General features: G+C 48.0%; 3 protein-coding genes, 1 long non-coding RNA gene and 2 other non-coding genes across 6 annotated transcripts; 3 read left to right on the plus strand and 3 right to left on the minus strand.

Annotated features, from left to right (window-relative positions):
• Positions 1-114: 114 nt before the first annotated feature.
• LOC133391079 (uncharacterized) lies at positions 115-21,876 on the minus strand. The gene is made up of 2 exons (XR_009764573.1): positions 19,964-21,876; positions 115-833 (listed from the first exon to the last, which is right to left on the minus strand). It is a non-coding gene; the product is annotated as an uncharacterized LOC133391079 (long non-coding RNA).
• Positions 1,937-2,009, plus strand: Trnav-aac (transfer RNA valine (anticodon AAC)). The gene has a single exon. It is a non-coding gene; the product is annotated as a tRNA-Val (tRNA).
• Positions 4,115-5,719, minus strand: LOC133391764 (leucine-rich repeat-containing protein 40-like). Its single transcript, XM_061647875.1, has one exon. It carries the CDS (start codon positions 5,413-5,415, stop codon positions 4,168-4,170), a length of 1,248 nt encoding a protein of 415 aa, XP_061503859.1. The 5' UTR covers positions 5,416-5,719; the 3' UTR covers positions 4,115-4,167.
• Positions 8,215-20,073, minus strand: LOC5666932 (uncharacterized). Its single transcript, XM_001687877.2, has 3 exons — positions 19,940-20,073; positions 9,654-9,759; positions 8,215-9,592 (listed from the first exon to the last, which is right to left on the minus strand). The coding sequence occupies exons 2-3, from the start codon at positions 9,709-9,711 to the stop codon at positions 8,268-8,270; spliced, it is 1,383 nt and encodes a 460-aa protein (XP_001687929.2). The 5' UTR covers positions 9,712-9,759; positions 19,940-20,073; the 3' UTR covers positions 8,215-8,267.
• On the plus strand, positions 14,717-14,789 carry Trnar-ucu (transfer RNA arginine (anticodon UCU)). The gene has a single exon. It is a non-coding gene; the product is annotated as a tRNA-Arg (tRNA).
• On the plus strand, positions 16,981-18,857 carry LOC5666934 (leucine-rich repeat-containing protein let-4). The gene has a single exon (XM_001687876.2). The coding sequence runs from the start codon at positions 17,200-17,202 to the stop codon at positions 18,409-18,411; it is 1,212 nt and encodes a 403-aa protein (XP_001687928.2). The 5' UTR covers positions 16,981-17,199; the 3' UTR covers positions 18,412-18,857.
• Positions 21,877-23,440: the final 1,564 nt, after the last annotated feature.

Here is a 23,440-nt window from a genome sequence, read left to right on the forward strand (position 1 = left end):
TAACAGGAGCATGTTGAAATTTCTATTTTAAATCGAAAAAGTAACAGCAAAGCGAAGGATTCATAGGAGACTTTTTCTCATCTTTTCGGATTTCGACGAAAGCGTACTGAATGCTTTTGGTAAGATTTTTACTTTTATTTTGCAATAATTATATTTAACCGGTTGTGTTAATTTGTACATTTCTTTTGTGATTGACGTTTGAACGGAACCAGTAGAGAGATAGTATTGTTTCCGTTTTCCCTTTCATCTATAACCTACACTTATTGAATGTTTATAAAGTTGTTTTTTGCTAAGAATCTTCGTCTTTTACGTAGTGTATTGCTTACTGTTATTAAAATTATCTTTCTTCCATTCTCTTCCAATGAATTTGCGTTACGAAGTACCGGCATCGTTATGATTTCTTTATGCATTTTCGCTATCTGTCGCTATCATCTAAAGAGGTTTGGCTGTTTAATCCGCAACCGTGGTTTACAAGTGCAATTATTGATCCGACATTCAATGGCAATGAATAGTAGAAGAGAAAAAAAACAAACAATCTGTGACAAGGTACCAGCAACCAGCAGCAAGCAGCGAGCGAGGAAAAACTTTTGAAAAATTCATCGCCTGATGATGGATCTGTGTGTCCACACACGTACCGGATTCGTAACGAGCACACTAATGCGCGGCACAGCCGGTGGAAAGTTTTCTGCTTTTCTCGCGCAAACACACACACCGAGAGAGAGTTCGAACCGAACCGAGAACACCGACTACGGCGCGCAAACTTTCTTTGAAGAACTGATTTATTCCCCAACGTTTGCAAACTTTTCTTCGCCCCCTCCCAGTGGATGGATGAGCTGTGGTAGAGAGAGAAAGAGAGAGAAAGAAAAAAACGAAAAAAATAATTTAATAAACTTGCTTACAAAATCATGCAAAGAAATCCATTCCTATCACGTTGCACGTGCCAGAGAGCGCCTGTACAAGTGTGCTTAATGCTGCAAATTGCCTACTGTAAGGCGTTTGTTGTGATACAAAAAATAACGCTGCATACTTTTAGGCGTCTTCCGCTCCGCTCCGGTGTGTTTATGCCCGTTTTAACGCGGTTGTTTCACGTTCAATATCGCACATCATAACACCATCATGATCTATCCCAACAAAACAAAACGCCCAAAATTGATCGCTGGCAAAAACAGCCTAAGGGGAGGAATAAAACCGCTCAAACCACGTAAACAACATGAGTCTCATTTTTTGTGTTATTGTTTTGTGTGCTGCTCTCTGTGCTGCTGCAGTGCTGCTGCTGAGCTTTAAATTTATCGCTTTTCAACACCGTCAACACGGTGTGGTAAAAACAGATGCACACAAACACACACACACACGTAGGAACTAAATCCCTTCAGAGATATATCCCCGCTTCTCGGCGTTGCATCATTCCCTCCTCAACCGAAGGATGGGAGGGATTTGGGGTTTTGACTTCTCCACGCACCTTTTTTCTCTCTCTCCCGGGCTTCTCTTTTAAAGCATATTTCAGTACCCGTTGTGCAGTGTACCATTACCACCACCACCAACACCACCACGATCATCAGGCTGACCGGTTTTGCGTTGCGACAAAATTCAACCTATTGGCCCGGGTGATCAAAACCCCACGCTGCAGCAGCACCGGACTACCGGTGGCACTAAAAATACTTTCACGAAACACGACACGCCTCCCCCCACCAGTCTCGCCTCCCCACCACAGACACGCGTGTGCTTTTGGTGATTTATATTATTAGAGCAAAGATACGCTGGCTTTTTTCTCCTTTTTATTCGCTCTCGTTTTTCATTTCGCTTTTCTTGTTTTTCCCCCGCAAGGCGAACCGAGATAGAGAAAGCGACACTGCGTAGAAATGAAGCTGTGCATTGTAAGCGGAAACTGTAGCGCAGGCTGCACTGGTTGCAATGGCTACTGCCTCTCGAAGCATCTGTTTCCGTGGTGTAGTGGTTATCACATCCGCCTAACACGCGGAAGGCCCCCGGTTCGATCCCGGGCGGAAACAAGAGTACTTTTTTTCACTATTGTAATGTTTTGTACTTATCCTTCTCTTCTTTATACACTTTCTACTCTTTCGTCTCACAAACCCGATCCTATGTGATCATCAAAATAACATCTCAAACAACTGCTGTTAATGATGCTTTTCATAGAGTGTTTTCTGAATGATTCATTAACATAATTAAAATCGTTAGATTAAATGGTGACAAGCGCCATCTCCAAAGGACTATTAGATCCAACAAACCAGAATTGTTACAGCTTTGCTGCGCATATTGCATAGCTAGTAGGCGGATCTAAAGGCTCCCTAACACAGTCGCCCCCCAAACGTATGCAACCTGCGTTACAAGCTTATTCAAAAACTTCAAAGTAATGTATTAAACTCCAGAACTTACTAGAAACTCGTCAACTCATGCTCTTAATATACTTGCTCGGTCAAAATAAATTGGCAAAACAAATTATGCTGTTTGTTGATTACTTTATCGTTTTGGAGCGCTCCTGTAATGGAACTCTTCACCCCGTTTCACAAATTCACACTCCTGCTATGGTAATTCAATTATAATGACACTTAATGAAACCCCCAAAAAACAGATACAACCCACCCGAAAGCCCCACAATCGAGCTCATTCTGGACGTTCGTTTGGGGAAATAACCATCATGGAAGTGAATCGCGAATGGACCATCTCGTTATTGCTAACATTAGGTAGAAGAAATTCCCCCAAATCAGTTCCACGAAAAGGATATTTTCACTCTCTCTCTCTAACGCTCCTCTTCTTCCAGTAAACCTCTGGCTCTGGACAAACGGACCAGCGATCGTTCAATCGGCCCCACAGCCTTGCCAGCTGCAGGGAGCCAAATGTGTCTACGATAAGCTCAACCTTTCGGCCGACGGACTGCAACGCTTGCGCACCTCCGGGCGCGATCTCCCGCAAGTGTTTCAGATCGATGTGAAGGTACTGATCACGCCCTACCCCGACGGGGTTCTGCTCCAACTCATCTCGGAGTTTGTGCAGGAAGTCGTCTACGAGAACTACCGCGAACGCATTCTACGCATTCCGCCCGTTTCAGCACTGAGCGATCTCACCTTGCGGAAGGCTCCACCACTGCAAACGATCGCTATGGCTGCATCGAACAATCGACTCACCACGCTAAGCATCAAGCAATCGAACATTCGCTCCATGCCGAGTGCGCTGACCAATCTACGCCAGCTGGCCACTCTCGCCATAGAGAACGGAGCATTGGAGTCTGTCAGTCTCGATCCACTGGCCAACTGTCTAAAGCTGTCTATTCTGATGTGTGGCAACAACAAGATCACACAGCTCATCCCAAGTCAAAATGAGAACCTCTTCGTCCCGCTAACCGATCTGACACTCGCCAACAACCTGCTCGAAACGATCGACGGGGCCTTCTTTCTACCTCTGCGACGACTTACGTACCTTGACCTGGGCTCTAATCGGATCCAGCGCATCGAAGGACGTCCTCTCTCGCTGCCCCGGGTAATGTACATTCAGCTCGTAAGCAATCAGCTCGCTGAGCTGGATGTAACGCGCTGGAACCTGCCGAACGCGATCGAGATCTACTTCGACAACAACAACCTCACCCGCATACCGATCGGCATACAAACCCTGCCCAATCTGACCACCCTGGTACTGCCCAACAATCTGCTAACCGTGGTCGATCTGCGCCGCCTAGACGGGTGGACCAAGCTACAGCGCATCAACCTCGCTGCCAACCGGCTAACCAACGTGATCGTAACGGGACAGGGTCGTACATCGCTCCCAAACTTGGAACAGCTGGACCTGTCCAACAATCAGCTCACCCAACTGGAGTACGCACGGTGGGATCTGCCAAAGCTTACCACACTTGTAGTCGCCCTCAATGGGCTCACCCGGTTGCCCGATCTGTTCAAGCTCTTTCCCAAGCTGCGGCGTGCGTTTGCCGTCCAAAATCCCCTGCACTGCAACACCATCCGCCAGTGGCAGCAGTACATAGCGGAATTTAAGCTGGCCGTCGATGCGGCCATGCCTGGGATGAACTGCGCAACAAACTCCACGCACAAGCTCCCATCGGGGCGTGTCATTTGCTGTGTAGAATAAAAGAGCACGATCTCGATCGCCGACGATAACAATCCCTTTTTGGGGAAGTCTTTTTTATTACCACTGAAGCAGTTAAGCTTTACAGCACAGCAGCAGCGACGGGGAGATCTGGATCGAACCACTCGTACACTCGCTCACCGACAGGGGTGGTATACCCATGATCAACTTTCCCGACAGTATCAGCTCCGCGCGAGCCTTCAACACACTGCACGGTATCGGATTGTCGTAGAAGCTGAACGACTGAATGGAGGGGAATGCTTGTCCCAACGGCGCCACCGCACTGAAGTTGTTGTGCGCCAAACTGATGAAGCTAACCACCGGCAGATCAATGCCGGACGTGTTGAACCGATTCAGCGAACAGTACTCCGCGTACAGCGAGTCCAGCACGGGCAGACGGATAGGGCGTGAGCTGCGCAGGACCTTCGCCGTCGGGTTGTTGGACAGATCGACCGAGTTCAGCTCGGGCAGCCCGTTCAGCGGGGCAAGATCGATCACGCCCGCCAGCCTGTTATCGCCCATGCCGAGCAGCTGCAGGTTGGGGAAGCGCCGTAACCGCTCCGGTAGCTTCTCGAACAGATTGTTGCTCAAGATGAGCCGCTTCAGGTTCGGTGCCGACAGCCACTGCAGATCGATCGTGCGCAAACGGTTGTAGCTCACGTCCAGCATCTCCATCGTGGACCAGGTGACCGTTTGCTCGGACGCTATCTTCGCGAGGTTGTTGTTCCTCAGATCAATCATCGATAGGCTGGGCAGCCCGATAAATGCGGACATGTCGAGGTTTTCTAGCCGATTCGAGGATAGGTACAGATACTCGATCGCTTGTGGCATTTCGCGGGTCGTGGGTATGATCGTCTCGATTTGATTGCGGCTCAGATCGAGCACCCGCAAGCGCCGGTTCTGGCCGAACGCACCCAGCGAGAAGTTACGCAGTGCACACTCCGAGAAGGTAAGGTCTTCCAGCAGGGGCAAATTGCCGATCGTCTGAGGGATGCGCTCCAGTCCGCAGGTGTAGATAATGAGCTCGGTAACGTTGTTATCACCGGCACCGACAAGCAGCTGCTTCATGGATGGGGCTTCCAGCACCTGAATGCTGGAGAGGTACGTTCCGGGTGCGATTTGAAACACCGGATCGTGGTATACGTATAGCTCCAGCTTGCTGAAGAACTCGGACATGCGGGTTAGGAAGGCGCCGGAGGGACTGATCGGTAGGTGCAGCATCTCAACCCGCACACTGTAGTACGTGTCGGGTGGAATGTTGCGAAGTGTGGTGTAGCCGTCCGTTAGCATGTTGAGCTTGGGCAGCATACAGGTCATCGCCATGCCCGGTGTACAGGTGGCAACGGCGAGCGATAGGGGAAGGCATGGTAAGCCAATTACTGCCAGTGTCAGCAACAGCACTATTGATAGTAATGGGTAGATTAGCACAAGAACAGCAAGACACAGAACAATAGAGCTTACCGGAGGAATAGCGTCCCATCGCTGTGAACGCAAACGTTTTGCACACGGAATGTGCCATTCAGCCGCTGGGAGCAAGGTTTTTGATCGTTTTTTCCCCCCATCATTTGATGTAAATGTACATTAAATTGTCTCATTCACATTAGTGGAAGAAGTAGTAGTAGCAGCGAGTGGTACGTACATTGGCGAGTGTTAATAGTTATCGAAGCTAGACTCAAAAATACGTTCCAACATCCCAATCTCGTGTGTGATGGACACGGGGTTTATTAGGACATGTGATTGCTCGTGACCACATAATCGTTAAACGCGTGATCGAAAATTGGGGACAAATTGCACTGTGCCACACCACGAACACGTGTGTGATTTAAAGTTATTATAGATACTAACAAGCAAAGCGCACTGGGTTTGCTATATATGCTTCTAATAGCTATCTAATACCTTGAATGATCGTCTCGCAAATCCTACGCCCATTTCCTATCCAGAATACATTCTTGAATGTTTCTCCGAAATTCTTCTTCAATTTATCCCGGTATATGTTCCCGAATTTCCCGAAAATGATGCTCCGTTGGGAAGCAAATCCTCCTGCAGACCCAATTTGCCAATCACTAGAAGGAACGTATATTCCAGAATAGGAACAAAGGGTTGAGATCAGTTCAACTACCACCAACACAGGCTTCGGGATCAGTCTTGTGCCGGAACAGATTCTGTATCAATTGCAGGTCCAGTACTAATTCCAGGACTCCACGGCTGGTTAAGGATGAGTTATTGGAAGGGAAGTGGATCAGTCACATCAGACCCTAACACATAAACAGTGGAGTATATGGACTTCCTCGGCGCTCTTTTGGAAGTTGCCCCCCTAACACAGTTGCTCCCCAAACGTATGCAACCTGCGTAACAAACTTATTCAAAATATTCAGAGCAATGTATGAAACTCCCGTACCAACGAGAAACTCATCAACTCATGCTCTTAATATACTTGCTCGGTCAAAATAAATTGGCAAAACAAATTATGCTGTTTGTTGATTACTTTATCGTTTTGGAGCGCTCCTGTAATGGAACTCTTCACCCCGTTTCACAAATTCACACTCCTGCTATGGTAATTCAATTATAATGACACTTAATGAAACCCCCAAAAAACAGATACAACCCACCCGAAAGCCCCACAATCGAGCTCATTCTGGACGTTCGTTTGGGGAAATAACCATCATGGAAGTGAATCGCGAATGGACCATCTCGTTATTGCTAACATTAGGTAGAAGAAATTCCCCCAAATCAGTTCCACGAAAAGGATATTTTCACTCTCTCTCTCTAACGCTCCTCTTCTTCCAGTAAACCTCTGGCTCTGGACAAACGGACCAGCGATCGTTCAATCGGCCCCACAGCCTTGCCAGCTGCAGGGAGCCAAATGTGTCTACGATAAGCTCAACCTTTCGGCCGACGGACTGCAACGCTTGCGCACCTCCGGGCGCGATCTCCCGCAAGTGTTTCAGATCGATGTGAAGGTACTGATCACGCCCTACCCCGACGGGGTTCTGCTCCAACTCATCTCGGAGTTTGTGCAGGAAGTCGTCTACGAGAACTACCGCGAACGCATTCTACGCATTCCGCCCGTTTCAGCACTGAGCGATCTCACCTTGCGGAAGGCTCCACCACTGCAAACGATCGCTATGGCTGCATCGAACAATCGACTCACCACGCTAAGCATCAAGCAATCCAACATTCGCTCCATGCCGAGTGCGCTGACCAATCTACGCCAGCTGGCCACTCTCGCCATAGAGAACGGAGCATTGGAGTCTGTCAGTCTCGATCCACTGGCCAACTGTCTAAAGCTGTCTATTCTGATGTGTGGCAACAACAAGATCACACAGCTCATCCCAAGTCAAAATGAGAACCTCTTCGTCCCGCTAACCGATCTGACACTCGCCAACAACCTGCTCGAAACGATCGACGGGGCCTTCTTTCTACCTCTGCGACGACTTACGTACCTTGACCTGGGCTCTAATCGGATCCAGCGCATCGAAGGACGTCCTCTCTCGCTGCCCCGGGTAATGTACATTCAGCTCGTAAGCAATCAGCTCGCTGAGCTGGATGTAACGCGCTGGAACCTGCCGAACGCGATCGAGATCTACTTCGACAACAACAACCTCACCCGCATACCGATCGGCATACAAACCCTGCCCAATCTGACCACCCTGGTACTGCCCAACAATCTGCTAACCGTGGTCGATCTGCGCCGCCTAGACGGGTGGACCAAGCTACAGCGCATCAACCTCGCTGCCAACCGGCTAACCAACGTGATCGTAACGGGACAGGGTCGTACATCGCTCCCAAACTTGGAACAGCTGGACCTGTCCAACAATCAGCTCACCCAACTGGAGTACGCACGGTGGGATCTGCCAAAGCTTACCACACTTGTAGTCGCCCTCAATGGGCTCACCCGGTTGCCCGATCTGTTCAAGCTCTTTCCCAAGCTGCGGCGTGCGTTTGCCGTCCAAAATCCCCTGCACTGCAACACCATCCGCCAGTGGCAGCAGTACATAGCGGAATTTAAGCTGGCCGTCGATGCGGCCATGCCTGGGATGAACTGCGCAACAAACTCCACGCACAAGCTCCCATCGGGGCGTGTCATTTGCTGTGTAGAATAAAAGAGCACGATCTCGATCGCCGACGATAACAATCCCTTTTTGGGGAAGTCTTTTTTATTACCACTGAAGCAGTTAAGCTTTACAGCACAGCAGCAGCGACGGGGAGATCTGGATCGAACCACTCGTACACTCGCTCACCGACAGGGGTGGTATACCCATGATCAACTTTCCCGACAGTATCAGCTCCGCGCGAGCCTTCAACACACTGCACGGTATCGGATTGTCGTAGAAGCTGAACGACTGAATGGAGGGGAATGCTTGTCCCAACGGCGCCACCGCACTGAAGTTGTTGTGCGCCAAACTGATGAAGCTAACCACCGGCAGATCAATGCCGGACGTGTTGAACCGATTCAGCGAACAGTACTCCGCGTACAACGAGTCCAGCACGGGCAGACGGATAGGGCGTGAGCTGCGCAGGACCTTCGCCGTCGGGTTGTTGGACAGATCGACCGAGTTCAGCTCGGGCAGCCCGTTCAGCGGGGCAAGATCGATCACGCCCGCCAGCCTGTTATCGCCCATGCCGAGCAGCTGCAGGTTGGGGAAGCGCCGTAACCGCTCCGGTAGCTTCTCGAACAGATTGTTGCTCAAGATGAGCCGCTTCAGGTTCGGTGCCGACAGCCACTGCAGATCGATCGTGCGCAAACGGTTGTAGCTCACGTCCAGCATCTCCATCGTGGACCAGGTGACCGTTTGCTCGGACGCTATCTTCGCGAGGTTGTTGTTCCTCAGATCAATCATCGATAGGCTGGGCAGCCCGATAAATGCGGACATGTCGAGGTTTTCTAGCCGATTCGAGGATAGGTACAGATATTCGATCGCTTGTGGCATTTCGCGGGTCGTGGGTATGATCGTCTCGATTTGATTGCGGCTCAGATCGAGTACCCGCAAGTGCCGGTTCTGGCCGAACGCACCCAGCGAAAAGTTACGCAGTGCACACTCCGAGAAGGTAAGGTCTTCCAGCAGGGCCAAATTGCCAATCGTCTGAGGGATGCGCTCCAGTCCGCAGGTGTAGATAATGAGCTCGGTAACGTTGTTATCACCGGCACCGACAAGCAGCTGCTTCATGGATGGAGCTTCCAGCACGTGAATGCTGGAGAGGTACGTTCCGGGTGCGATTTGAAACACCGGATCGTGGTATACGTATAGCTCCAGCTTGCTGAAGAACTCGGACATGCGGGTTAGGAAGGCGCCGGAGGGACTGATCGGTAGGTGCAGCATCTCAACCCGCACACTGTAGTACGTGTCGGGTGGAATGTTGCGAAGGGTCGTGTAGCCGTCGGTTAGCATGTTGAGCTTTGGCAGCATACAGGTCATCGCCATGCCCGGTGTACAGGTGGCAACGGCGAGCGATACGGGAAGGCATGGTAAGCCAATTACTGCCAGTGTCAGCAACAGCACTAGTAATAGTAATGAGTAAATTAGCACAAGAACAGCAAGACACAGAACAATAGAGCTTACCGGAGGAATAGCGTCCCATTGCTGTGAACGCAAACGTTTTGCACACGGAATGTGCCATTCAGTGGCTGGGTGCAAGCTTTTTGATCGTTTTTTCCCCCATCATTTGCTTGTAAATGTACATTAAATTGTCTCATTCGCATTAGTGGAAGAAGTAGTAGCAGCGAGTGGTACGTACATTGGCGAGTGTTAATAGTTATCAAAACTAGACTCAAAAATACGTTCCAACATCCCAATCTCGTGTGTGATGGACACGGGGTCTATTAGGACATGTGATTGCTCGTGACCGCGTAATCGTTGTACGCGTGATCGAAAATTGGGGACAAATTGCACTGTGCCACACCACGAACACGTGTGTGATTTTAAGTTATTACCAAGGCATGGTTCTAAATCACCTTTACCTTCTAATATCTATCTATATATCTTGAGTGATCGTCTCGCAAATCCTACGCCCATTTCCTATCCAGAAAACATTCATCTTGAATGTTTCTCCGAAATTATTCCTCAATTTATCCCTGTATGTGATCCCGAATTTCCCGCAATTGATACAGCCATTGGGAAGCAAACTAGTGATGGGAGCTCCGGAATCCACTCCGACTCGGACATTTTTAATCCGGATCCGACTCCGAAATAAATATGGCTTCGAATCCCGCTGCTCCGAACGAATACAGATTCAATTGGTTACGATTGAATGCAGATTACTCCTTGAATCCAAAGCAGAATGCTTCTTTATTGTGACACTTCATACGATCGCACAGTCGACATTATTCTGGTCATAGTTATCCGTGCGGATAATTTGACACTATGGTCATGTCAGAGGTCAAATTTGCCGGATTTTACACAAGCAACCTTAGCTCCTAGCTAACATTACTGTGTTTGTACACGCACACACACGTAAGCAAAAATTCCCACATATGTTTTACCCGTTTCGTCAATTAGTTGACATTATGTAAATATTTTTCAAACAAATAATTCAAACAATTTAGAGCAACGTTCAATACCTTGTTAAATAGCTCAAATACATTTATTGAATCCGAATTATTGCTGGAAGCTAACAATAAATCGTGAGAGTCTGATAGGCAAATCGGAACGTTCACAGGAAATGTATAGCTTGTAGCTACGTGGATATATAGAGTATTACACCGGAGTTGATCCGGATTCGAATCCGAAAGCAGTCGGATTCGAATCACTCCAAATCCGGCTACAGACCCATTTTGACCATCACTAGAAGGAACGTGTATTCCAGGATAGGAACAAAGGGTTGAGATCAGATTTAAGTACTACCAACACAGGATTCGGGATCTGTCTTGTACTGGAACAGTTTCTGTATCAATTCCAGGTCCAGTACTAATTCCAGGACTCCACGGTTGGTTAAGGATGAGTTATTGGAAGGGAAGTGGATCAGTCACATCAGACCCTAACACATAAACAGTGGAGTATATGGACTTCCTCGGCGCTCTTTTGCCACTTAGGCATAAGCATTTCAAAGCAAATTTCCCAAACCGAAGTGCAATCCTTCTTTTTAACGCTCCTCTATCACCCTTATTTGAATGATATACATCAAAAGAAAAGGATTGGAACACTTCCCAGAAACAGAAGAAAGGTTCCTGAAGGTGAAAGAACTCCGAAGGACCGATTTCCTGTGAAGTGAAATGCGAAACGAATGGATGTTCCTGTAAGATAACGCTACCACTGGAACTCCAAAATTTGGATAACCCTTTAGCGACAACCGGCTTCCGGGTGCGCGCAAGCAATAGTGAATAGTTTAACCATTTCCGGATAGGATAGACCTTAATTACAGCCCATCGCAAGGATGCGAACAATCACTGTAAAGAACTAACTGTCATATAGAATTTAGAGCCTCGCAAAAGAAGCACACATACACACACACTCTCTTCCAAATAAAAGAATAAATACATTGTTGAACCCTTTTGAACGCATACATCAGCTAAAGAGAGCTAAAGAGAGAGAGAGAGAAAGAAGGCAGATTCCATTCACCCCGTTGCTTCAAACAAACCCGAAACCGAGGCCCGGGAATAACCGGGTTATTATGTCAGTGACAAATTCCACGCCACGAAACAGGAAGCGACCGCGGCAAGAAGAGGAGAAGACGTACAAAAAAACGCCCGTTGTGTGCGTCATCCTTGTTGCTGTGGTGCGCCTCTGCATTCCTATGCTAAGCGACTTCCGGGGGCCGGGCTGCCGTGCGTTCACATCGGCGGCAGCGGAATGTAACTGAAAACCGTGAGAATTCAAGGATGTTTGCCACCGACGAGCGGGGCCATAGGGCAATTGCTACGAGCACTATGTCACTCTCTCTCTCTCTCTCTCTTTGTCTGTCTCTTGTTTGACTGAGGGGTTTGGAATGTAATTGGAAATAGTTCTAGCGTGGCGCATACAATTATTCCAAAGCGCCAAGGAGCTTCCGCCAAGGAGCGCAATGGGCGTGAAAGGACCAACGAGCGATCTGCATTGGTTTAAGAGGTGTGTAAAAGGAAGAAATAAAATGAAAATCGTAATACAGCATAGAGGAACAATATTTAAAAATGTAACCTTAAATCAGGATGAAACAACGTAAAAGGTTAGCACAAGATAAATGTAGCGTGCAGCTAGAAGTTGCCGAGCGCAAAAGGTTCTGCAATCTCTTCTGCAAATCTCATCGATCGCATTGCAACGCATGCATCTACCTGGAGTGGCAACTTCTCTTCCTGTGGACAGACGATCTAGCTACTACTACTACTACTACTCCCCTTGGAGGAAGCTAATTATCACCCGACAAAGAAGAGAGAGAGAGACGGTACAACAATCAACATAAGTGCCCACGGAGGACCATTCATCCACCCTAATTCCCCTTATACGGGCTTCGACTTTGACCCGCTTCGTTCACATCCATCCAAAGGATTGTTAAATGGGAATGGAGCACGCGAGCTAGTGATTAAAATTTGCATAAAACTCCCTCCTCTCCCCCCCCCCCACCTCCCCCCATTACCAGTGTATGAAGGAAAAGGAAGCCCAAACCCAAAATAGAGTGCGCTACAGAGTGCGCAGCCTTAGAGGAGAGCTTAGAGACGGGAGGAGCTCAACAAGGAAAAAAACACAACACAAAACACCGCCGAGGTCAACGGTATGACGCGCGCGCGTTGCCTTTAAAATGTCCCTCCCAGTCCCCGGGACAGAAGAAGAAGAGAACACAGGGTGCAAAAATTAAATACCAAATGCTGCACCGCCACTAGTGAAAAGATGCATTTATATGCATGGGAATGAGAAAGGACCACAATCGCCCCTCTCAAAGGCCAGTTGAGGGGAATTAGGGGAGAGGAAAAGGCAAAGCTCCCCATTTTTGCATACGCTATTTTCCGTTCACCATTTTCATGGCAGCATAGTAGTCCTCTACCACGGTCGGTGGTAGTTCTCTGGCCAGTCTCGCCTTCAAAGTTCACAGTTCGCGTGTTGGGTAAAATTACAATTTTCCTTTCCCCACACCAACCGGTGTGCGAGGGGAAAATCACGGTAGAAGGACACGCCTTTTTTGCAACCGTTTTCTTGAAGGTTCTTGTTTTTTTTTCTTCTTTTCTTTTATTGTTTCGAAAGGTGCAGCGCGCGAAAGGAGTCCGAGTGTCTTATCTTTCTCCTTGCTGGCGCATAAAGCTGCCTGCTAATAGAGCTTGTGGTACGGGAAAATTGGGTTCTTTTACCCTTTTTTGAGCATGATGAGTTGTTGCCGTGACGAAGGAGGAACAATACAACACGATGCTTGAACGGAGTCATTTTCCTTTTCTAATTAGAGAACTAGAAGACTCTTTGAAAGTGAGACAAGAAAACTCCGCACCTGAATCATTAAATTGGTATTAAAAAGTGTGCTAAAAGTGTGTGTTGAACAAGTAATCCATTTCGCGTGAAATTTGGTGTTGTCTTGTCCCGTTTCCCCCTACTAAATAAACTATCGCTTCCACCTAGACTTCAAAGGAAGTTCCTTATTTTCCAGCAAAAGCACACTCATTAGCGCCTTTCATGCAGAAAACGCTTCTAAAAACAGAAAGGATACATCTCCCTTGTTCGTAGTAGGCCTGTTGTTGAGTGGGGTAAAAAGTGCATAACTTCAGGCGCCGTTAATTGGCAAAGCCCCCGTTATCGTAGTAACCCCCGTTCTAAAACACGCAGCCACACACACGCAAACCCTTTCATAATTGCATCGCTTGCGCGTAACATGCGCAACACGTTCGTTAGAGTTCCAAAGCATAGTTCCAAAGACCAGTTATGCGAATGAATAGAAGGAGTGGAGAGAAGAAAAAAAAACAAACATAAAAAGGATGATCCGCCGCATCTCCTCCTCAACTCAACACACACACACACCCAGTAATCCTTTAACCCAGTTTCCCATTTTAAAAAGGATGCACGGCCACGCTCTGCAAGTCCTGCCCGTCCGTCATTTCTTACCATGCATAATGATGCGTAAACAAACCCCCATCGAAAGGTGGGAATGGATGTGAAATTATGTAAATCCTTTCACTGTCCAGCGTCCGGTAGGTAGCAGTGTACACCAATTAGCTACTACTGGCAGCTTGTAATGTAGAACAAAGTGGTCAACGTGGGTACCAAGAGGGGTGTTGTGTTCGGGTTGTACACGCGCGCGGTTGCCATTCGACCGGAATCGATTTGCTGACCATAAATCGAACGCTGACCAATATAGACGTGAAGCGAACCACACCACGGTGGTGGTGGGTACAGCACACCAATGTCATCTAATTAGACTAGTACCGCCTGCAGTGTGGTCACTACCTCTCTGTGTTCCTTGCCGCATTAGTTACGGTTTGCAGCCGGTCAAGCAGCAGATTGGCTGCTGAGCCGCCGTTTTGTGTGCTTTTGTGTGCTACCCTCTCTTAAATCCTTTCTGCGCATCATACAGAAGTGGTGCATCTTTTGCCGGGGGAAGCTTGAAAATGGGGAAAATGCAAAGCAAACGAATCCAACGTGTGTGCGTGTGTGTGTGCTGCTTCCGCTTTTGCAAGATATCGAGCCCGGCCCGATATGCGCCGGATAGCTTGGCAACTTCTCCCTCCACAAATGTCCCTCTGGCGCAGCGGATAGCGCGTTGGACTTCTAATCCAAAGGTCGTGGGTTCGATCCCCACGAGGGATGTATGAGCGAATGGGCAGAGAAATTCTGCTTTTATATAAATTACACCTGTATTTAGAATCGATGAGTGGTGGGGCATGTGCTTGTACACAACTTACCAATGGAAAATCAATTAATAAAAATAATAATAAAATAAGGAAATAATAAATAAGGAAAATAACTCATGCAATTACTTTAAATAAAATAATACACAATGCACACAGGGACTGAAAAGTCAGTCACACAACACAAACGATTGTTAACAAGAGTTTGGTTGTTTGTCGCAGACTTTCCAACGACCGACCTCCCTTTTTAGAATTAAACCCATCTGCACACAATCGTTTTGTTGCGAAATTCATTATTAACCAGTTTGCGAAGGAAGTGATTATCTGCTGTGTGGAAAGTTTCCCGCAGCAAGGCTAGGCTACTACACCTCGCCACACCTTAATACCAATCAAAGTTTTTCACCCATCCAGTGGGGAGTCGGACAGAGCAGCAAAACACCCACCATACCCTCCCCCCTCCCTCCCCCTCATATCACCCATTATGCAATTGGAAGAACGGAAACAGACCCAAAGTTAAGCCAACTTCTAACTAAGAGCGCTGTCGTGCCACACCGTGTTCTATTAATACCGTCGCCAGCCATTACCCGGGTGCCGAGCTGCGGGAATGTCAAATTAACAAACGGAGCAAATGTGGAAAGAAAAAACCCCGAATTAGAGGGAAAAGAAAACACACACATTGCGGCACAGTGGTGCAACACACACACCTTGGGTGAAAGAAGACCCAAGGTAAATAAAAATAAAGTCGCAAATAAAGTTCGCCCGTCTCTTCATTAGGCCCGCAACATGGAGGCCACGCCACGCCACCACGCCACACATTGCGGCATATTCTGCTGAAGCCGAAATTATAACCACGTGCTTCGCATGGCGACTTGGGAACGCATGGGAAACACAACACAGCAAGCGCGCGCGCCCGTCGTTAGGATACCGAACCCCTTGGAAAAACACAGTACAGGGTGTTCCCCTGGAAAGCTTCGAGGCGATGTATTTTTGAGAGGTGGGGGGGGGGATGAAACGATGCCATGATTATCGAAAATAAAAACCGAAGGCCCTACTCTCACTGCTCCCATCCACTAACATTGCCACTTTCACTGCGACATTGATTTTGTGTTTGTTGCGAAGAAGTAGCTGGTAATCGATATAATCCTACATAGAGCGCCCTCTCTCCCTGTAAGCGATGCGCCATTCTAGGCTGGTAGAACGACGACGAGGACGACGACGATGACGACGACGCCTACTGCTCCCTAGTCGCCATCCCCACTACGCCTCGAGAGGGTCGATACACATCCAAGCAAGCCGCAGGAAGTTCGGTTACGACTGTTTCCTGCGGTATTTATTACTGCTGTGTGTGTACGACGTCCCCGACCTCCGGGGCTGTACTTCAACTTCTTACTAAGAAGGCAACCAACCGGAAAGTTCAACCATCACGCGGCACTGTTGGTAGGAAATAAACTTTCTCGCGGACAGGGAAGAGAAGTAGTCCTCCTGATAGGAATGGTGCTTGGCTAAAGCTTCTTCTCTATAAAGCCTCGAACGAATCACCCCATCCCGGCGGATCACTTCCAGTTACGTGACCGGAAGCAGTTGCCGGCAAGCGACAAGGCTGTAGCAGTAGCCTGCCAGCAGTGAGGAAAGGATTCGATTGGCAGGACACAGGGAGGGGTAGAAAACGCTATATAATCCACTTCCGGCCTTCGCTGCAATCGACGGATCAGGTGTAGCTGCTCCTCGTAGCGTAAGGCTCCGGTGTATCGGTGTTTCGAAATTCCAACGGCAAAGCAACCGCAACGACCACCCGTCCCGTCGTCCGCAAAAGGTCGTTGGATTGGAAAACGGATTTTAGCCGAGCTTTGCGCTTAACGAGCATCACCATCAGCACTGCGCCGCGCTGCGGCAATTGGGTGGAGCTGTGGATGTGCTGGTAGATTATCGTGGGGTTTGCTGTTAGACGGATGGAACCAGTTTGCTTAGGAACGGATGAATTGCGTTTTAATGTGAAATACGCGCCAATGGAATGTAATTTGCAGCACAGTAATCAAGCGCGATGAGAACAATGATGTCACATGCAGTGATTATCAATGGTCAAACAGTCCAAACATTAAATTGGACAGTAGTGTATGGATTTCAAACACAAGTGATGAAGTTGTTCATAGGTTAGGTACACTACACTACACGCTACCCTGAACTGTGCTGTTAAATGTTCACTAATCCATCTCCCATCTACACCTCCAAAAACAGTCTTCTTCCTCGTCCATTCGTGCATTCGTTCCACTGCCAGTGACGATTCGAAATGCAGCAGAGAATATCGTGACACTTGCACACTCAACACCTTCACCATCGGTAATGATAGCTGGATCGACCAGCTACAAACGATGACTTCAATTGATAAGCCGAAAACAACGATCATTAAGCAATGCCTTCTAACGGATCCTGTTGCCATTCAAAACGTCATGGAATTGGCCAGCAAGCTGTTCACCGAACTCACCATCCAAAGCTACCACGAACAGGCGCTCTCCTTAACGCCTCGTTTGGCCATTGAGACACTGGAGCTGCAATCGGCACCGGCATTAAAGCACCTTACCATTCTGCCCAACCACCAACTTCGATCGCTATACATCGTTAACAGTGCCGTGCGCCGCATCCCCGACACGATCGTCAATCTGCGTAATCTACAGTTTCTCGGCATTGAAAAATCCTTCCTACGTCTGCTAGACCTCAGCGTGCTGTGCTATCTTCCCAGGCTGACCACACTGCAGGTGTTGCGGAATCACATCAGCTTACTACTGCCCGTGCATGAGTCTTCCTGTGTTAACTCGCTACGCGATCTACATCTGGATTATAATCAGCTTACCACGCTGGACATTGCCGTACTTGCCCCATTTACTGCAATGCAGCGATTGCTTCTACAGCACAATCGTATGCATTCGCTCTTTGCCTCGCAGCCCACTTCTTTCCCACTGCTCCAAGAGCTACAGCTAGGACCGGGTAACAACTTTACGTGGATTGAGTTTGAGCAGCTAGATCTTCCGGAAACACTGACCGCCAATCTACCAGGCAATCAGTTTCAGTGGCTGCCTACAATTAGGAGCGCAAACCTGCCCAATCTGCAGCGTATTTACCTGGATGGCAATCAGCTCAGCACGATCGATTTGGCACAGTTGCAGGAGCACCAGCAGCTAAATGGGATTGATTTCTCCCGCAACCGATTGCGCACGGTTACAGCTAGCGAGCTGATACATCTGCCCAATCTAACATCGATTGAGCTGGTGGATAATATGCTCGAGTCGTTTTCGCTAGCCAACTGTAGCTTTCCTCAGCTGAACTACCTTTACTTGAAGGGCAATCGGTTGCAGTTTGTACCGGCAGAGGTGTACACGAGCGAGCTGTCACCGACTTTCATGCTGAACGTGGAAAAGAACCCATTACGTTGTGCGTCGGTGCAGAGCTACTTAAATCTAATAAGCATTACCACTATCAATCCACCACTGATAGTCACAATTGCCCGAAAGTGTGCAACAATGAACTACAACGGCTCGATATCGTTGGATAAATGGAATTCCGCCTGCTGTATGAACGTACCTTGAGGTGAGGCGATCTTTAAAAAGGAAGCAAGACAGCAAGACGGCGATGTTATTGTCCCAAGTGTGAGTGTAATAAACCATTTAAATTCGGATAATTTAATTGTGTTATGAATTGTTTTGCACCTGAGAGACATGATTATTCTACGGTGACGATCATTTGAAGATCACCAAAATTGGTTCGAGATCAGTCACATAAGTGAGCTTGTTTGTTAGAAAGTGATCGACAAGACATGGATAATATCTGAAGTAACAACTATCACTTCATTCTGTGCCACAGCAGCTAGCGCAATTGCTTCTGTGCCGCAGGGCTAACTTGCCAAATATCGTCAACAATCTTCTGACACCCAGGCAGACGAAAGATCACCTTGCCACAGCCGTCAGTGGTGGAGCTATAGAACAACAAAGTTAGGACTGTTACCGTTACTCAGCTAAATACAACTAGGTTGAAGTATTTGTTGCTAGGGTCTATTGAGATCTTAACCCTACCAGAAGTGGTCAACAAGTTCCCCAACCTCTTAGGTTACGACCACAGCGACAATGTGTTAGAATCGTTTGCAGTAGTTGATTCCTCCTCGGTTAAGCTTCCTGGATGTAAGCCACAACTTCATACCACTTCTACCAGACCTGTTATGGATGGCAATGACATCCAGATACTCCAGACGGTAACCCTACCTGCAGTACGTTGGAAAAGCACCGCACGTATATTAACTAGAGGGCTAGATAGTATGGCATAAAAAAGACACAACAAATCGACACTGTAATCATCATTTGTCTCACATCCCTTTCGACAAGGTGTGATCGTGTTAGCAACCCCATTGTGTGATCGTCCGTCAATCTGGCAGACAGGGGTGCTAAAACATGTCTAGAGTAAAACGGCATTGGTGGGGATACTTTTCAACAGGTACATTTGGGGAACAAAACATTTCCGAAGATCATATAGAATAACAATTTCATGCTATCATTTGCAGCCTGTTTAATGTTACAATTAAACGACATGGTGTCAACAGCTGATGTTGTGCCCTCGCTGAGGCAGCTGAGCACATTGCGCGGAACCGGTCAAAAGATATCCGAACATCTGCAAGATCAGCTGGATGAAAAGAACACAACATTGGTCGTGCAACGACTAGAGCTTGAAGCTACTTCACTCGATGCTTTCATTGAAAGTGTCTCAGCGTTCATCTCGATTCTATCGTTTCCAAATTTCTACGAAACATCGCTCACCATACCGAGTGTGCTGCAAGCGATCAGTATAATGCAAGCTACCCGGCTAACTTCCCTATCGGTCAGCCCTAACGCATCCCTACAGGAACTAACCGTTCAAGGTTGCAACTATCGCTCGATCTTACGCACAGTTGGAGCCCTGTCACAGCTACACACTCTCAACGTGCAGAGTTGTGCAATTGTGTTCCTAAACTTTGAGCTGTTCGCGAAAACCTACCAACTGCGGAAGGTAAATCTTGCATACAATCAAATCCAAATGATTCCTCCTCCTACCGGTAAAGCGGACAATATTAGCATCGAGATCCTCTACCTAGACAACAACCCGTTGCAGTACCTAGATTTCAACAGTCTGCGGCAGCTACAACGCTTGACAACGCTAAGCATACGGGAATGCAATCTTCAACGGCTGTACTCGTCCGCTCCAGTGACACTGCCCGCCCTCGGCTCGATCGAAGCGATTCAAAACAATCTCACACTACTCGATCTACTGCTGCTCGATGCACCGAGTCTTAAAACGCTACTGCTATCTAAAAACCGCATCCACAAACAACCGTGGGATTTGACGAAGTACACCCAGCTTCAAGTACTCGATCTCGACTACAACCGGCTGACCACGTTCGATTTGGCCGGTCTCGCCGGGCTCAACCAATTGCAATCACTGTACGTATCGTTCAACCAGCTGGAAACGTTCACCGCTAGCCGTAAGGTGCGACTGCCCTCGCTGAAAACGTTGGCTTTGATAAGCAATTCACTGCGAAGGCTGCCAACGTACGATCGGTGGTATCTGCCCGCCATAAGTTTCATCACGCTGGTCAACAATCTGTTCACGGCCGTGCCACTGCTGTATAGCAAGCGTTGGCCTACGGTGACGCTACGAATGACAAACAATCCGCTGGCATGCTCGTCGCTCCAACAGTACGTTGAGCAGATACTTTATCAGCAGAAACTTATCGTCGACTTGGTCAAGTGCGGAAACGGAACGATGACAAGAAGTGAATTATTGAAGCGTAATTGTTGCGTTCGGAAAGATTAACTGAATAAATAAAACAAAAACTTATCTTCTTAGACCGGCGTGAAGAGAAGATGATTCAACTGTCAGCGGGAAGAAGGGCACAACTTTGGATTTCTCCTTTGACAAAGGAACATCGTTCCAAAGTGTGCCGCCCTATGACTAATTCCCGTGCCCCTCTGCAGAGAGTGTAGCACGTGTGGACCCAAAAAATGGGGAATGTCATGGGCAGGATCAATAATTCCTAGACACGCGAAACCCTCAACGTCCCCAAAACACTGACTGTGTTCAAACCCACCTTGTTTTCCATTGCGTGTCGTGTGCTAATGGACACGCGGGCCCCGTCCCCGACCAGATACTTGGCAACCTTTTTGCAGGTTTGGAGTCAAACCAAACGAACATTCCCTCCCCCAATGAGGTTCCGTTTTTGCAGGTTCTCCCTCTTCCAAGCCGAATCGGGTAAGGTAGTCGTCATTTACTTTAATCAGGATATCAGCACATCAGCTCTCTCTCCTCCAGCAAGCCCTCCCTCCCCAGCTAAATTACTGAGCAGAGCGGGTGTAATGGATATTTCAGGTCCTGACAAGAACTTAATAATACCTCACCTTTCTCACCTTTTCGCGCTCGCTTAGCCGGCCACACGCGAACGCGCTTCAGTTTTCTTTATTATGACCCAGGCAAAGCTGGCGGACTATAAAAAGCACACCAAATACCAAGCACAAACAGCAACCTACCACCGGGCAACAACAAAAAAACAAGTCCAATGGTCCAAGGTGGCTTCGTCGCCGTGCGCCATGGGCCATGGTGGTGGCGCGTCACAACTCCGGGGTGTGTCACAACCTTCATTTGGGCAATCGTGATGGAATGGGAGAAATGCGCTGGATATTGATTTTTCAGTCAGTCACTTCAGATTCTACTACTTTTTTCGGAGGACCGACCACCCAAAAAGGTACAAAAAAGAGAGAAAGAGAGAGAGAGAGAGAGCGAGAGAGAGAGAGAGAGAGAAAGAGAGAGCGCTCCCGTGTGTCGCTTCAAAGCTTCAAACGGGGCAGGACACATCAAAGCACGACTTTTGGAGGGAAATTAGTGTTTAGCGGTAGGTAATCGATTCTCGGAGTGGTTTGGAAAAGCCACTACCGGTGTAAGCCATTCTGGGCCGGACCAGTAGTGACTTTGCCGGCAAGGGTTAATTATTCAGCGCTAGTACAAACGGGTGTCTGTTCCATGAAGGCGCTTCTGGGGGCAATAAGCATTTGGGTGCGATAAGGACATGCTGAGGAGTGAATTCTGAGAATGATTTTGTGGCGGTTGATGTTAATGATGATAGTGTTGTATCTGAACACTTAATTGCTTAAAACAGGCTCTAGCAAGACGAAAAAGATCCTTTACTGTGTTTCGAATCATATAAAAAGGAATAGTTCAAACACTTAGGGGAATGCTGCAAATCGGTAGGAGAATGTTGCAAGCATACTGTGGAAATTTGCAATCAAATAGGGAAGTGTTGCAACCGACTAAGGGAATTTTGCAAGCATACTGTGGAGCTGTCATCAGACTGTGGGTGCCAACACTCCCCTATATGATTGCAAACTTCCACAGCATGCTTATACCATTCTTCTACCGATTTGCAACATTCCCCCAAGTGTTTGAACTATTCCCTTTTATATAATACCGAAACCCTGTAAAACGTACCTTCTGCGTCACATGCCCACACTGCTTCGTGCTCCCTTAAAGCCAATGGTTACTACTACCAACCAACCGTTCCAACCAAAGTTCGGCTCATCTTTGGTGTCGGGCTGGACGGAGTGAGGGGGTGTGTTGTGTTGTTTGGTCGATGATAATGGGGTTACACACCGAAATGTCTGATGGAAGTTCATTGCTTTGCGGGGCAGTAGTAGAGGGCAGTAGTAATGCGCTTCCGCTTTTAGGACCTTTGAATTGTTCTTTTGGGACACGTGGTTTCTTCTTCTTTACCCTGCTGCCGGAAGGCGACAAACCGGTCGGTGGTGGCGACAAAAAACGTCGACTCGCCCAAGGATTGCTTCGATGCTTTTTGGGTACAGGGAGGAGAGGTGTTGTAGCAACCACCACCCGCGGGTGCTATAGCGACAACTTTGAGTTCACCGTACCCGGGGTGGGGTTTTTCCAACGAAATAATGTCAATTTGGTGGCGCAAAACTTTGTATCGCGTAACAGAAAAAAGTGCGCACCATTCGATTAAGGGCAAAATAAATATGCACATCCCAGCGCACCACACCACCCCAAACTCCATCCGCAATCTGAGCTGCCGGGCGAGGTCAATAAAACGGCAATCAAAAGCCACTCGCAATGCGGAAGGCCTAATGTTGTTGTTGTTGCTGCTGCTGTTGTTTGAGTTCACCCTCCAAAGGGGAGGATAATGTTACAACTACCGGCTATGAGTTGACAAATGGGCACAAAAAGAGCCCGCCGTTATTCCCGGTGCGCCGTTATCACCGTTCCCTCGCTTGCGTGTGTGCGTGTGTGTGACGCGTGTACAAGAAGCGCACATGCAAAACGATCATTGCGTAGGGCAGAGAAACGGGACAAAAGCAGGGAATGCAGGGGAAAAATGTATCGAAAATCGACACTTTTCACGCACAAAATGACTGTATGAAGAAGAAGAAAAAAAAATGTCCGTCCCTTTGGGAAGGGAAACAAACACCGCGTACAAACAAACACACACTCGCGATAAGCCAATGTAAAGGTTGTTGTTGGTAGTTAGAAATCGAATTTAACGATCAACAGACCGTTTGTGGCGGTCCTTTTTTGCATGCAGCATGGAAT

This window comes from Anopheles gambiae, chromosome 2 (genome assembly GCF_943734735.2).
Source record: "Anopheles gambiae chromosome 2, idAnoGambNW_F1_1, whole genome shotgun sequence".
NCBI lineage: Eukaryota > Metazoa > Arthropoda > Insecta > Diptera > Culicidae > Anopheles > Anopheles gambiae.